The sequence below is a fragment of the Somniosus microcephalus genome, unplaced genomic scaffold, assembly GCF_052327205.1.
Source record: "Somniosus microcephalus isolate GS21.2 unplaced genomic scaffold, FLI_Smic_1.0 unresolved_chr1, whole genome shotgun sequence".
Taxonomy (NCBI): Eukaryota; Metazoa; Chordata; class Chondrichthyes; order Squaliformes; family Somniosidae; genus Somniosus; species Somniosus microcephalus.
In genome coordinates this window covers 97,997,030-98,013,209 of record NW_028225179.1, presented here as the reverse complement: position 1 = coordinate 98,013,209, position 16,180 = coordinate 97,997,030, and the positions used below count along the sequence as shown (strand labels likewise).

The 16,180-nt window shown below is 41.7% G+C and overlaps 1 protein-coding gene and 1 pseudogene across 1 annotated transcript; one reads left to right on the top strand and one right to left on the bottom strand.

Moving 5' to 3' along the window:
• LOC147095639 (zinc-binding protein A33-like) overlaps positions 1–16,180 on the bottom strand; it is a 359,972-nt pseudogene that overhangs the window by 80,340 nt on the left and 263,452 nt on the right.
• Positions 482–1,321, top strand: LOC147095642 (uncharacterized). Its single transcript, XM_085974166.1, has one exon. It carries the CDS (start codon positions 485–487, stop codon positions 1,319–1,321), a length of 837 nt encoding a protein of 278 aa, XP_085830292.1. The 5' UTR covers positions 482–484.

Genomic DNA, 16,180 nt, shown 5'->3' with positions numbered 1-16,180 from the left:
GCAATGTATCCCTCAGGTTATTTGTAGTAAATGTGCCAGTTCTGTGTGTGCGGTGCACATTCTCATTAAAGTAATTTAGAGTAAAGCCGCAGGGGATGTTGCTCTACAATGTCTGTGTTTATTACACTATTTTGTGAAGCGTACTTTGTAACAAAACAGATATAAAATGAATAAAGTCCGGGAAAACACTCTGATCCATAACAGCACGTGTTGTGTCTTGGAGGGAATATATTAATGTGTCTGGGTAAAGAATTATTTTGCTCTGGAATGATTCATTTTATTCATATAAAGACAGAACGAGCTCATTGAAAGCAAGAACAAACCGTAATATTGTTACTCATTTTTCAACAATGATAAACCCTTTGTTATGAGAATCGCTCATTTTCATTTCTTCCTCTCTCTTGCAGCTAATTTCATGACAATTTTGATTCTCTCCCGAGGAAAGTGCGGCCTCTCAAAATACATCACTCGTTACCTGGTTGCCATGGCAGCGGCGGATCTACTGTTCATCATTGTTAATGTGATAATGTATGAGATTAATAATACTTATTTCACAAATTCATTCCTGAACTACACTTCTATCTGCAGTCTAAGTGTTGCCCTCCGTTTTGTTGCCATTGATTGCTCCGTCTGGTTAACAGTCTCTTTCACTTTGGATCGATTTGTGGCCATTTGTTACCAGAAGCTGAGAGTCAAATATTGCACTGAAAAAACTGCGGTCATCATTATATCAACAGTGTGTGGGCTAATCTTTGTAGAAAACATTCCAATGTACTTCACAATTGAACATCAGGAAATAATTGAAAATGAATCGTGGTTCTGTACAGTTAAATCAAGCGTCTATACCTCACCTGTGTGGAAGGCATTCTATTGGTTTGACATTGTTTTAACCCCATTCGCCCCATTTGTTTTGATTTTGATGTTCAATGTTTTGACCATCAGGCACATTCTGGTGATCAGTAGAGTTAGGAGGGGACTCAGAGGCAATAACAATACTGAGAATCACAAAGATCCAGAGATAGAAAGTCGGAGAAAATCCATAATTTTGCTTCTTGCCATCTCAGGCAGTTTTATCCTGTTGTGGTTGGTAACTTTTACATATTATATCTTTGTACAAATTGTACATATTCAGTTCATGTTCGCAGCTTCCGATAACCCTCTCACCATCATGGAAGAAACTGGGTATATGCTTCAGAGTTTGAGTTCCTGCACAAACACATTTATTTATGCAGTAGCGCAGACTAAATTCAGAGGACAGCTGATGAATGTGATTAAGAGTCCCTTTGCGCTAATTATTAAGCTGGTGAAATTATTAAAATAATTTCTCTCAATTCTATCTTACTCAGCCTTAGGTTATCCAGTAACTTTCATCGTGTATTTTCTAATTCTATTAATAGTTCTTTGACATTTTATCTCTCCCTTTCTTTCTTTCTTTCTTTCTTTCTTTCCCCCACACCACCCACACAGTATTGTGTGAAGCAACCTTGACAGTCTGGATTGGGGATTGAATGTGGGCAAGTTCAAAACAATGAAGTAATTGCATTTATATAGCCCATTTCACAACCTCAAGGCCTCCTAAAGCGCTTAACAGCCAATGAGAAAGACTGAATAAGCTCGGGAAACCACTCTGATACATAACAGTACATTTCTTCTGTCTTGAAAGGAATATATTAAAGCGTCTAACGAATTGTCTTGCTCTAGAACTCAAGTTACTCACCGACTTTTAGTCTCTCTACCCCTCACTGTCTCTCAGACACCCCGCACAAAGTGTGGAGAATAAGGTTGGTGAGCTACACGCACAATTAGCTGTGTGGCAATATGATGTTGTGGAAATAACGAAAACGTGGCTTAAAAGCGGTGAGGACTGTGCAATTAATATTCAAGGGTACACGGTGTTCAGATAAGATACGGAAGGAAAAAAGGGAGGTGGGTGGCAGTGCTAATTAAGGAAGACATTGTGGTTTTGGAAAGGGAGGATGTTCTTTTAAACCTTATTTCAAACCCTTTAATTTCATTTTATAACTGTTTTAAACCCATTTAACCCTCCTTCAAAACACATTTTAACCCTTTTTGGCACCCTTAGGCTTCCTTTCAACACCCATTTCTAGCATTTTATAACTCCTTTTTTACCCTCCCTTGAAACCTAGTAGGGGGACAGATCAAGGTGTGATTTGGTGATGAGATCCACACCACCACCAGGGCGGTCTGGGAGGGGCAAGTGGTGGAAGGTAAAGTCAGGCGGGGAGGCTTCATTTAAGGTTAAGGTTTCATCACCCCTCAACCAGGTTTCCGTCAGGGCCGTAATGTCGATGCAATCATTCACAATAAGCTCATGAATGTTAAGGGCCTGGTTTGTAAGTGAACGGACATTCTGGAGGGAGATGCAGAGAGGGTCGGTGATGGCTGATCCACTGCCAGCATCCACAGGGTCTGCGCTGGGAGGGGTGAGTTGGACGGTGATGAGATTGTCAAGATTAGCCCCCAGTGGGCTTGATGAGCGTGAAGTTCAGCGAGAGAGTAGGATGGGACAGTTGGGGTTGCTGCTCGTAAGGAGGCAGCGATGAGTGCATCAATGGGTCCTTTGTAGGATGCCAAGAGAGGCACAAAGGGGAACTGTAGGCTTATCTCAGAGGGAGTAAAGCATGGGATGGCAGCAGGAGAGTAGGGAGGTCGAAGAGTAATGAAGGATTGGGGTAGGGATTCTGGAGGGCAGATTATCTGAGAGAGGAGAGATGAGAGGAGTCATGACAATGGGCGAGAGTGGTTAGGGAGAGATAGAGAGAAAAGGAAAAGTGGGGGTGAAGTGGAAAATTATTGAATGGTTCGGTTCCAGAACAACAGTAAAAGTGAGCACACGAATGGACATGGGAAAAGTTCAGGTAACATAGGCCTGCGTAAATGTAGTAATTATTGGGATACATATTTCCTGGTAGCAGGAATAAGTTGGAGACAAGAGTAGGCAGAAAAATGTCTAAGTCAGAGGTACTGTGGAAAGATAAAGCCAATGTAAGCAGTATGGGGCAGGCACAGAGCATCGACGACCCGCTGTCCAAAGCAGGCAAGTGGGGTCCTGAAGGTAATTGAAGGGTAGATACTGTGAGGATGGAAGTTTTTTCCATAGGAATGAGTCTCGGTAGCGGTGCAGAAAGACGATGGTGAAATTGATGCAAGTTGGAGGTCATCATAGCTCAAAGTGGTGGATAAAAAGTAAAAGCACAAGCCAGCGACCAGCAGAGCTGAAAACTGGTAGAACAATTCACCAGACAGCAAGGAAAAACAGAAAACAAAATAGTAAAATATTTTATAGGTACATCAATAAAAAAGGTAGTTTGGGATGGAAATAGGGCCATTAAGGGATGGGCAGGACAATAAAGCAGCTAACAATAGAGAGGTAGCAGAAATATTAAATCATTACTTTGCTTCGGTATTTACCAGGGAGAAAGAACGCGTGGCGCTGCGAGCAGGGTACCTCGGAGCTGGAAGACCGCCTGTACCAGTGAATGGGGTGAGTAGTCAAATCTTGACCGTCCAGAAATTGGATCACTTGGAAGGGCGGTGTGACAGCAACGCAGTACCAAAAGAATCTGGTATCCGTGATGGGTGAGAGATGCAGTTCAAATAGTGGATAAGTTTAAATAGTGGATAAGTCTAAATAAGTGGTTAAGTTGATTGAAACCTGATGTGTTATTTCGGAATGTAAATGTCTCGAGGACCCATACTGAGCCGGAATTAAGAGAGCAATTGGGCCCCACGTGAAGGCCAGACTTAGTTGGGAATCCGAGACAGACTAAAAGTCTCTGTTGTGTTGCATGACGCAACGTATGGTAATAATGTATTAACGGCTGCAAGTGAAATAATCACCTCTGAGAGCGAGATTAATGTATTAACGGCTACAAGTGAAAAATAATCACCTCTGACAGCGAGATAGTTACAAGTCAGGACCGCCATCACTAGTGGTGGATGATAGGTAGACCTCTGAGAACGAGTTACTAGGGAGGACCGGAATGCGGTAGACTTGTATCAAAAAATAATACATTATGGCAGAAGGCGGAGGCCCAGATTGGGGACTGCCAGGATCATTGAGTTGGCTCTATGCTGACGATCAGAAAGGTTTGATAGATAAGATGAAAAAGGATGGATAGGATCCGTCTAAGGTACCAGTGTACCAACGAGAATGGTGGGAGACACAAAAGGGAAGTAAGACAAAGAAAGTTTTATTGGTACACCAATTAGTAACGGTCATTCAAAAGACCGAGGAAATTAAAACGAAAATCTACAGGAGCAGGTGACAAAATTAGAGAAAAAGAATTGGCAAAACTAAAGGACAAACAAGGAGAAAGAAGATAGGGACACCGATGGAAAAAGAGAAAAAAAAAGAGAAACTTAAAGTTTTACTGACATGGAAGTTATTAACATTTGTGCTGAGACAAATAAAACACAAGATTTTCTGAGTGAAATGAACCTTAAAAAATGCTGGAATTTCAGTTTGTGTGAAAGTTCTCCTGACTATGAATGTTAAAGAAGTTACAGTATTTCTTTTGTCTGATTAGATGTTCTTTAAAAGAAAGATTCTGTTATGTGTGGTTTAGCTCCACCCACTTCTCTCTGTTAAAAGCGTTTAAAAACTTTTGTCTTGTCTTGGATTTTGGAAGTTTTAAGAATGTGCGGATAAGATTGTGCCCCAAGAATTGAAAAAAAAACCTTTGAACTAATTTAAGTTAAGCTGGTGTGTAAAAACTGAGAAGAGCAACAAAACGTTTGTTTAATAAAAGATTAAGTTTCAGTCTAAGATTTAATCTTGGAGTCGCGGTTGCTATGGTGAAATCTTCTAAAGCAATTTGATTTGTTTAAATGTGAAAAACTAATTTTTCTCCAGTTATGTTTTTACAGTATTTTGGAAAGACATCTGAAGAAAGGACAATAAGAAATATGACGTAATTTACTGTTTTCTGCAAGAACACCTATTTTGTTTTGTTTAGTTAAAGTGTGAAAGCACAACTGTCTTTTTCGATCAGGAAAGTTTTTTTAAATTTACGTGAATTGACGCAGTTGCGTGCATTTGATAATGTTTTGCTCCACCTTCTTAAAAACCTGCAAAGGAGTTAACCCTTTCCACTGACAGCTGTTTAAGTTCACCAAGCAACAACTTTAGTGTGAAATCTAAAGATATTGGACATTATTAATTTTAAGTTATTATTTCACCACAGTGACAGAGGGAAAATTAACCCATTGGGCTCTAAGCAGAGTCACAATGGATTCCCTTCTTTCTTCTGTTATATGGAAGTTACCTTGTAAACTAATTGCAGCACTTCTGTCTCTAATGTTAAAAACACTGTTTAAGCTACCTAGGCCTGGGAATCACTTGTTTCTGAAATTGGAAATGGAAGATAAATTGATAGAGATGAAATTGACATTGATAAAACCTGTCAGTTCAACTCTACTGCTATTTGGATTTTGGGATAATTTTGAAATGACAAAATGGACTCAGGCAGTATATATTTGGTTACTTTTGGGAAAATAAAAGATCCTCTAAAAATAATGATAATAAAATGTGTTAATAACTTGGATCAAGTGAGAACGTTTGATCTATGTTTTCTATCTTAAATATTGTACTGGACAGTAAAGTTTTTCCAGGACTCATGAATGAGGTATGAATGGTAATTAAAGGAAAGTGATTAAGGGTGTAAGATTGAAACAGGAGAATTACACTACTGAGTGAGAACTTGCAAAATGCTCTCAGGCAGTTTAAAAGAGCTGAATGAAAATTCTCTTGCCTCCCTTCTAGCTGAGAAGGAAGATGCTTTACTTGAAAAAGTTGACAGGTTAAAGCAGTTTTCGGAAAACATTGAGAAAAGTCAGGCAACAATAGAGACCGTGGAAGAAGAAAAGTTGAATCTTGAGAATAACTTTAAGCAATAGATTATGCTTTTAGAGAGCCTCATAGCTGAGAAAACTGCATTAGTGAAAGCACAACTACAGGAAAGAGCACTTCAGGAGAAAGAAATGGAAGAGATTAATGTAGAGCTAGCTACTGCTAAAAATCAGCTTGAAATCAAGCAGGCTGAAGTGGCCAGATTACAGGCAGAAGGCCAAGAGCTCAGGTCAAAGCTTAAATAGCAAGTAAGACCTTGAAGTATTCAGCCAGTAGGCGACTACAATCTTTCAATAAGATACCTGAAAGCCCGAGAAAGGCTTGTATCGAATGGCATGTGTGGCATGGTATTGAGATACCGGTATGAGTGTGCAAATGTGATTTGTTACATATGAGGTAATTGCCATCCAGGAATGTATGGTGAATTTGCACTGAAGAACGGGTCTCAGACATGCTCAGTTACTTGACAACAGCAAGACATGAAATGGTTAATGTGGCTCAGGAGAGCGAGACAACTTTTAAAGCATACTCCATCGAGAAACTATCTAATTAATGAAACAATCAGAATAGAGTTAAACACACGGGTACCTGTTAGAGGGATTAAAAATGAAGTGGAGAGTTGCATCGGATCTGGATTGGTACAATTGAGGGCCAAGGAGAAATCATGTTTAGTAAGAATTATCCACAAGATGGATACGAGCAAAAAAGAGATCTGGAGAATCTTTTAAATCCGTGATTTCTTGATTAGATGTCGAACTGTAATGTATTTGATATGATTTTAAGACTGAATTTAACTGTGACTGTAATAATTGTGTTTTGTAGGTAACAGAGCATGGGAAAAACCAGTACGAATCCAGTATGAGGTGATTTTAGTGGTGCCTCCTGTGTCAATACTACTGCAATTACCATGCTTTACGGGTCTAACAGGACCTGTCCCATCAACCAACACATTTTTAAGTCTGAGCTACACAATTATGTGGCACAATTCAGATACTCGGATATGACATTCCCCTGTTGTTTGTGGGTTTCAGTGAGCTCATGATGCGACTGAACTCCTCCCTAAAGCATTTTTATGTTTTGGAGCAAGACAACTCGAGAATAGATATTGAAATTGGCAGCATAGGGGACAACTCACATTGATGGGATATTGGGCTTAATACATCAGCACACCCTTAGGTTTGTATTATTTCACATGCTCTGGTAGTTATCCAACTTGTAATAATAGTGTATTTGATATATGTAACGTGTGTAGTAAGACTTTGATACATAAGCCAATTGGGTACGTATGCCCATGACTGACAAGCACTAACAAATTAATTGAGCACACCAAAAGAGAAGATCCGAAGAGATGTAAAGGAGACCCCAGGCGGGGTAACATCAGGAAAGAGAGAAGAAACAGAGGATTCCCAGGCGGGGCAGAATTGGAACACCAGAACAGTGAATTGAAGTTGAGTAAGGGGTCAGAGGTTGCTCCTTCTCCTCAAAGGAATGGACTGTAAGGAAGGGAGAAATCTTCAAGACTCCCTACTAACTAACGCCCAAGTTGAGAGAGCAATAAGAGCTGGCTAGATTAGTCAAGAGCCGATTGTGAGAAGTCAATAAAGAAGTAGCTTTTTGATTCAAAGATGGGTTTTAATTCTTAGACCATGGACTGACAATAGGCAAGCGGAATAAGATAGCATAACTGCCAGCAAGGTCGAATATCAAGCATCAAAAGAGAAATAGAAATGATAAGGACTTATAATTGTCATTTGTGTTATAATGACGGTTCTGAAAGCATGCTGTAAGGCAGCTGCGTCCCGAATAGTGCCGGTTGCTACAATTGATATAATCAATATTGAGCCAGAAACCGAACAGTTAATGCTGGATAATGAACTGATAGCGATAGTAAAATACATTTAATGTTCTTTGTTCATTTTCACAGACTACCACGCCTAGCACAACAAGATAGACAGAGGGGAAAGACAACTTAGGTACTAAGTTTAAGCCATCAGTATAGGAGTAATCCCGGGGATGATAAAAGTGGGAGAGAAGTTGGTATCCCTAGCCAAAGTTTAAATTTGTTGCGGGACCAACAGGAGGGATTGAAAGGGTTTAAAGCAAATCCTCTCAGTGTTTAAAATGCAAAGCAAACAAATTACAAAGGAAAGAGAAAGGGGTTATGTGCGAAATCACTAAGAGCTGAGGAGAAGCCAGGTGGCTAGATAAAATGTCTGCCCAGCTCAAGCACTTTATACAATGGAGCCTTACAAGAATAAGATAAGGCATAGCCACCAAGCTACACACAGCTAATGCTGAACTGTGAGAAAGATTTAATAAAATCAGCTAAACTTAAAGTAGTAACATAAAGAAACAAAATGGCTTGCGTAGATTATTAAAGAAACCTCAGCCTAGCAACTGTAGAACCAGACGTCATAACACAGGTGGCAGAGATAAGGAACAGAACAGAAAGAATGGGCTCAGTTACAAACGAGTTGTTGATACTGTAACCTATGACCTGCAGCCCAGTATTGCAGACCAAGAAGGGTCACGAGGGCCTAACCGCCAGAATCATTGCAGGGGAGGATTAATTAGCTATTGTATTGAAGGGGTTAAATTGAACCTCTCAGAATTCGGACAGCCGAGGTGACCACTAATTAAGTGATGCTAGCAAACTTAAACTCAGAACAAAGGAGTGGGGTCATGTGAAAGTGAATAAGATAAGAAATATCACAATAAAAATTGACTTACATAAAGCGGCAAAACTAAAACAAAGAACAATGTGAGAAGCTTCGAAAAACCAAGATAAGATGCATTTGTGGGACCAGACAGAATATGTGCATTTTGCGTAAGTGATAAGGAATATGCTGCTTTAGCTAAAAATTGCAGACACAGCAGAATATAGGGGTCATGGGAATTTGACCTGTAACCAAAGGCATAGTAAGATGTAACTAACCTTTATTAATACTGAAAAGAATCCATATGTGATCAGGTGATTATTGCAATACAATGTGATCAGGTGATTATTGTAATACAATGTGATTGGATGAAAATAGAATAAAAAGCTGTACCAACCAAGAGAGAACGAGAAGGTGCTCGCACAGACCGCAGGGTCTGAGACTCTTCTCCCAGAGCTCTGATAATAAACTGCATCTTTTTACTTTTACACGGTTTAGATGTGAATTTATTTTCACCACAACAGTGGACATGACATTGGATGATGAGATGAGTAATGCAATAAGTGCATTTTAAATAAAAAAGGGATATATTAAATAAACTTATCAAAATCAAAGAGGATTAAAGCCCTGGTCTGAATGAAATACATCCACGCATTTTAAAAGAACCCAGGGAAGAGAAAGCAGAGGCATTACTACACACATTTAATAATTCATTAGAGAAAGGTGTAGTGACAGAGGACTGGCAGACAACTAACATAATATCTATATTTAAGAAGGGGGAAAGAACATGTCCAGGGAATTATAGACCAGTGAGCTTAACATCGGCAGCAGGAAAAATAGTGGATTCCCTACTAAAGGAGAGAATAGAAGAACATCCAGAAATGAAAAGTATAATAATGAATAGTCAGCATGGATTTCAAAAGGTAAAATGTTGCTTGACCAACGTTATTGAATTTTTTTGAAGACGTAACAGAGAGAGAAGACAATGGTAATGCAGTAGACTGAATTTATCTAGACTTTCAAACGGCCCTCGATAAGGTACCCCATAATAGAGTAATGGATGCGGTCAGAGAATGTGGAGCCAGGGGACAAGTAGCAGAATGGATTGTTAGCTGGCTTCAAGACAGAAAGCAGAGAGTGGGAGTAAAGGGTAACTATTCACAGTGACAGAAGTTGGGTAGTGGTGTTCCGCAAGGATCAGTGCTGGGACAACTGCTGTTCACAATTTACATTAACGATTTAGACATTGGAATCAAAGACAATTTCTAAATTTGCAGATGATACCAAATTGGGGGGGATAGTCGATACTGAGGAGGATGGCAACAAATTAGAGGACGACATTAGTAAACTTTCACAATGGGAAAATAATTGGCAAATGAAGTTCAACACAGACAAATGTGAGGTATTACATTTTGGTAGGAAAGAATAAGGAGTTCACTTATCACTTACAGGGTGCAAGTCTAGGTAGGGTAGAGGAACAAAGGGGTCTCGGAGGACAAATACACAAATCTCTGAAAGTTGCACCACAGGTTAGTAAGGTCAATAAAAATGCAAACCAAGCACTAGGGTTTATTGCTAGAGGGATAGAATTGAACTGCAAGGATGTTACACTAAACTTGGAGTACGGCATTCAGTTCTGGTCGCCATATTGTAAAAAGAATATAGTTAAACTGGGGTGGGTGCAGAGATGATTTACAAGGATGATACCAGAAATGCGAGGGTATACATATCAGGAAAGAATGAACAGGCTGTGTCTCTTTTCTCTTGAAAAAAGAAAGCTGAGGGGTGACCTCATGGAGATCTATAAAATTATGAAAGGTTTTGGTAGAGTGGATACAGAGAGAATGTTTCCACTTGTGGAGAAGAGCATAACTAGAGGCCATCAATATAAGATAGTCACCAAGAAATCCAATAGGGAATTCAGAAGAATCTTCTTTACTTAAAGAGCAGCCCGAGGCAGCGAGGCCCAGAGCCCAGAGACCGGAGAGGCAGTGGACCTGTGAGGGAGCAGCAGAGGCGGCGGAGCTACTTAAAGAGCAGCCCGAGGCAGCGAGGCCCAGAGCCCCGAGACCGGAGAGGCAGCGGACCTGCAAGGGAGCACCAGAGGGATACCAATCCAGGTTCCGGGAGAGGGGTAAAAAGTAATCCAAGTGTGACGTCAGCAGGAAGCAGGTAAGTGATTGGTTGGTGAGTATTTCTCTCTTTTTTAAACTTTATCTCTGTTTTATAGTTACTAAGGTCTCTCTGGTGAAGCGGGGACTGTTGGTAAACTATTTAACTGTAGTGTAATTAGTGGGATTGATTAATTAATTGAGTTTAAATTAAATCAAAGGGTAAGTCATGGCAGGACAGCCCGGCCCTGTGATCTGCTCCTCCTGCGAAATGTGGGAACTCAGGGACACTTCCTGTGTCCCTGACAACTACATGTGCAGGAAGTGCACCCAGCTGCAGCTACTGACAGATGCATTGCGGCACCAGAGCTGCGATTGGATGCATACTGGAGCATTCACGATGCTCGGGACATCGTGAATAGCACGTTTAGGGAGTTGGACACACCACAGGTAGAGGTTCGACAGGAAGAAAGGGAACAGGTGACCAACAGGCAGAGTACTAGGCGCAGGCAGGTGGTGCAGGGGTCCCCTGTGGCCATCCCACTCTCCAACAGATATACCACTTTGAGTACTGTTGGGGGGGGATGGCTTATCAGAGGAAGGCAGCAGCAGCCAACTTCCTGGCACCAGGGGTGGCTCTGCTGCACAGAATGGGAGGAAAAAGAGTGGTAGAGCTATAGTAATAGGGGATTCAATTGTAAGGGGAATAGATAGGTGTTTCTGCAGCCGCAAACGAGACTCCAAGATGGTGTGTTGCCTCCCTGGTGCAAGGGTCAAGGATGTCTCCGAGCGGCTGCAGGACATCTTGGAATGGGAGGGTGAACAGCCAGTTGTCGTGGTGCATATAGGCACCAACGATATAGGTAAAAAGTGAGATGAGGTCCTAAAAGCGGAATATAGGGAGTAAGGAGGTAAATTAAAAAACAGGACCTCAAAGGTAGTAATCTCAGGATTGCTACCAGTGCCACGTGCTAGTCAGAGTAGAAATAGAAGGATACTTCAGATGAATACGTGGCTAGAGGAATGGTGCCAGGGGGAGGGATTCAAGTTCCTGGGACATTGGAACCGGTTCTGGGGGAGGTGGGACCAGTTCAAACCGGGCGGTCTGCACCTGGGCAGGGCTGGAACTGATGTCCTAGCGTGAGTGTTTGCTAGTGCTGTGGGGGAGGGTATAAACTAAAATGGAAGGGGGTTGGAAACCTGAGCAGGGAGACAGAGGAAAGGGAAACAAGGATAAAAGCAAAAGATAGGAAGGAGAAAAACAACCGTGGCAGTCAGAGAAATCAACGGTTTAAATCAAACGTGGCCATAGTAAATAATAATTCTAATAGGTCTAAGAGCGTTAAAAAAGCAAGCCTGAAGGCTTTGTGTCTTAATGCGAGGAGCATTTGTAATAAGGTGGATGAATTGGCTGTGCAAATAGAGGTAAACGAATATGATTTGGTTGGGATTACGGAAACGTGGCTCAAGGATGGCCAAGACTGGGAACTCAACATCCAGGGGTATTCGATATTCAGGAAAGATAGGCAAAAAGGAAAGGGAGGAGGGGTAGCATTACTGGTTAAAGAAGGGATTAATACAATTGTAATGAAGGATATTAGCTCTGATGATGTGGAATCTGTGTGGGTAGAATTGAGAAATACTAAGGGGAAAAAAACATTCGTGGGAGTGGCATATAGACCTCCAAACAGTAAGGCGGAGGTTGGGGACGGCATTAAAAGGGAAATTAAAGAAGCGTGCAATAAGGGCACAGCAGTCATCATGGGTGACTTTAATCTACATATAGATTGGGCTAACCAAATTAGTAACAATACTGTGGAGGAGGAATTCCTGGAGTGTTTACGGGATGGTTTCCTGGACCAATATGTCGAGGAACCAACCAGAGATCAGGCCATCTTAGGCCGGGTATTATGTAACGAGAAAGGATTAATTAGCAATTTTGTTGTACGAGGCCCCTTGGGTCGGAGCGATCATAATATGATAGAATTCTTCATTAAGATGGAGAATGAAGTAGTTGACTCAGAAACTAGGGTCCTCAATTTAAATAAAGGAAACTACGATGGTCTGAGGAGCGAGTTGGGTAGGATTGATTGGGGAATGGCATTCAAAGGGTTGATGGTGGATAGGCAATGGCAAACATTCAAAGACCGAATGGATGAACTACAGAAGTTGTTCATCCCAGTTTGGCATAAAAATAAAACAAAAAAGGTGACTCAACCGTGGCAAACAAGGGAAATTAGGGATAGCATAAGATCCAAGGAGAGGACATATAAATTGGCCAGAAAAGGCAATAATCCTGAGGATTGGGAGCAGTTTAGGATTCAACAAAGGAGGACAAAGGGATTAATTAAGAAAGGGAAAATAGAATATGAGAGTAAGCTTGCAGCGAACATAAAAACTGACTGTAAAAGCTTTTATAGATATGTACAGAGAAAAAGATTGGTGAAGTCAAGCGTAGGTCCCTTGCAGTCAGAATCGGGGGAATTTATAATGGGGAGCAAAGAAATGGCTGACCAACTAAATACATTTTTTGGTTCTGTCTTCACAAAGGAGGACACAAATAACCTCCCAGAAATACCAGGGAACATAGGGTCTGATGAAAGGATGGAACTGAAATAACTCAGTATTTGTAGGGAAATGGTGTTAGGAAAATTGATGGGACTGAAGGCCGATAAATCCCCAGGGCCTGATAATCTACATCCCAGGGTACTTAAGGAAGTGGCCCTAGAAATAGTAGATGCATTGCTGGTCATCTTCCAGAACTCAATAGACTCTGGAAGAGTACCCATGGATTGGAGGGTAGCTAATGCTACCCCACTATTCAAAAAAGGTGGCAGAGAAAAAGCGGGGAATTATAGACCGGTAAGCCTGACATCGGTAGTGGGGAAAATGCTAGAGTCCATTATAAAAGATATAATAGCAGTGCACTTGGAAAGCAGTGACAGGATCGGACAAAGTCAACATGGATTTACAAAAGGTAAATCATGCTTGACTAATCAACTGGAATTTTTTCAGGATGTAACTGGTAAAACAGATAAGGGAGAACCAGTGGATGTGGTGTATTTGGACTTTCAGAAGGCTTTCGATAAGGTCCCGCATAAGAGGTTAGCGTGCAAAATTAAGGCACATGGGATTGGGGGCAAGTTATTGACTTGGGTAGAGAACTGGTTGGCGGACAGAAAGCAAAGAGTTGGAATAAACGGGTCATTTTCCAAGTGGCAGGCAGTGACCAGTGGGGTACTGCAAGGATCAGTCCTAGGACCCCAGCTGTTCACAATATATATTAATGATCTGGACGAGGGAATTGGATGTATTATCTTCAAATTTGCAGATGACACAAAGCTGGGTGGGAGGGTATGCTGTGAGGAGGATGTCATGAAACTCCAGTATGATTTGGACAGGTTGGGTGATTGGGCAGAAACATGGCAAATGCCCTATAATGTGGATAAATGTGAGGTTATCCACTTTGGTGGCAAAAACAGGAAGGCAGATTATTATTTGAATGGCAATAGATTGGGAGAATGGGAAGTGCAAAGAGACCTGGGTGTTCTTGTGCACCAGTCACTGAAGGTAAGCATGCAGGTGCAGCAGGCGGTTAAGAAGGCAAATGGTATGTTGGCCTTCGTAGCAAGAGGGTTCGAGTACAAGAACAAGGATGTCTTGCTGCAGTTGTACAGGGCCCTGGTGAGACCGCACCTTGAGTATTGTGTGCAGTTTTGGTCACCTTACCTGAGGAAGGACGTTCTTGCCATGGAGGGAGTGCAACGAAGATTCACCAGGCTGATACCTGGGATGGCAGGAATGATGTACGAGGAGAGATTGTGTCAATTGGGCTTATACTCACTGGAGTTTAGAAGATTGAGAGGGGATCTCATCGAAACCTATAAAATTCTGTCAGATCTGGACAGACTAGATGCAGGAAGGATGTTTATGATGGCCGGGGAGTCCAGAACCAGGGGTCATAGTCTAAGGATAAGGGGTAAGCCATTTAGGACTGAAATGAGGAGGAATTTCTTCACCCAGAGAGTGGTGAACCTGTGGAACGCCCTGCTACAGAGGGCGGTGGAGGCCAGTTCATTAAATATATTCAAGAAGAGTTGGATATATTTCTTGAGGGTAAAGGGATCAAGGGATATGGGGAGAAGGCAGGGACAGGGTACTGAATTTGGATGATCAGCCATGATCTCATTGAAAGGCGGAGCAGGCTCGAAGGGCCGAATGGCCTACTCCTGCTCCTATCTTCTATGTTTCTATGTTTCTATGAGAATGTGGAACTCGCTGCGACAGGGAGTGGTTGAAGTGAATAGTATAAATGCATTTAAAGGGAGGCTGAAGAAACAGATGAGGGAGAAGTGAATAGAGGGTTATGCTGATAGATTTAGATGAGAAAAGGCAGGAGGTGAATCGAGTGGGGCATAAACACCGGCATGGACTGGTTGGGCCGAGTGGCCTGCTTCTGTGCCGTATATCCTAAGTAATCCTATGAAGCAGCAGCTGCTATCTAGAAGCCAGCAGAGCTGAAAAACCAGTAGAACCAGTTCAGCAGAAACACAGGCACAGTTTTGAAAGTTAAAAAAACATCTTCTTTCAGCAGCAGAGATAGAGACACAGCAGATAAGTTTTACAGTGTAACCCAGTGTAATCCAGTGCAGAAACATAGGCCCAGAAATTCGGGTTGGAAGCTTCCCGTGGGTGCAAGCCTCCGACCTGCACTTTTCTAGCGTGCTGGCCGTGTGCTGTGGGCCCGCGTGGGATTCCGATCCTGGGCCTGCTCCAACTGCCAGCGCGCAGTGCTTGCGTATCCCAGGGGCGCAGTTAGTTCAAAGTGTCCCCTGGGACCACGTGGGTCATGGAGAGCCAATGCTAGCAGGGAATCTGTATTCATAGGTTTGACAGGAAGACCTGTCATTTCCTGTCAAAACTATGATTACAATTCAGCCCCAAAACATATCTAAAACTTCAAATAATTTTTTTTTAAATCACATTTTTAAAATAACTATAAATTACATAAAATCACTATTTTAAACAATAATTTAAATTTTTGAAAAGAATAATTACACTTTCTAATGGGGCTAAAAATAAACTTACCTTTCTTTAAAGTATTTAAAAATAATAAACTTGTGGCAAAAATGTTTTAACTTTACTTAATTCACCACTTACCTTGTTAAATGTAGGCCTTGCGACTGCTTTTTACAAGCGTAGCTCTGGGAGACTTACCCTCCCGGAGAAACTTACAAAAAAAACGGAAGTTCCAGGCGTACGCGCTGCCTCTCTGGTGCACGCGTTCGACCTGTGAACCCCTTCATTTAAGGGAACAGAAGTTCCGGTTTCCCGCGCATGTGCAGTGCATGTACGAAACCGGCACTTTTATTGGGCCTACGCATGAGTACCCAGCGCGTACTCACCCGTGGGGACCCAAAGTTCTGGCCAATATATAGTGGTGTAATCCAGGGTAGTTCAAAGCAGATACGTAGTCTAGATGTCCAGAGAAGTCCAGGAGATCGGAAACCAACTTGACAAAAGAAGTCAGCAGCATAAAA

Coding starts and splice junctions, on each gene's coding strand:
- LOC147095642 (XM_085974166.1), top strand. CDS start 485: ATGGCAGCGGCGGATCTACTGTTCATCATTGTTAATGTGATAATGTAT.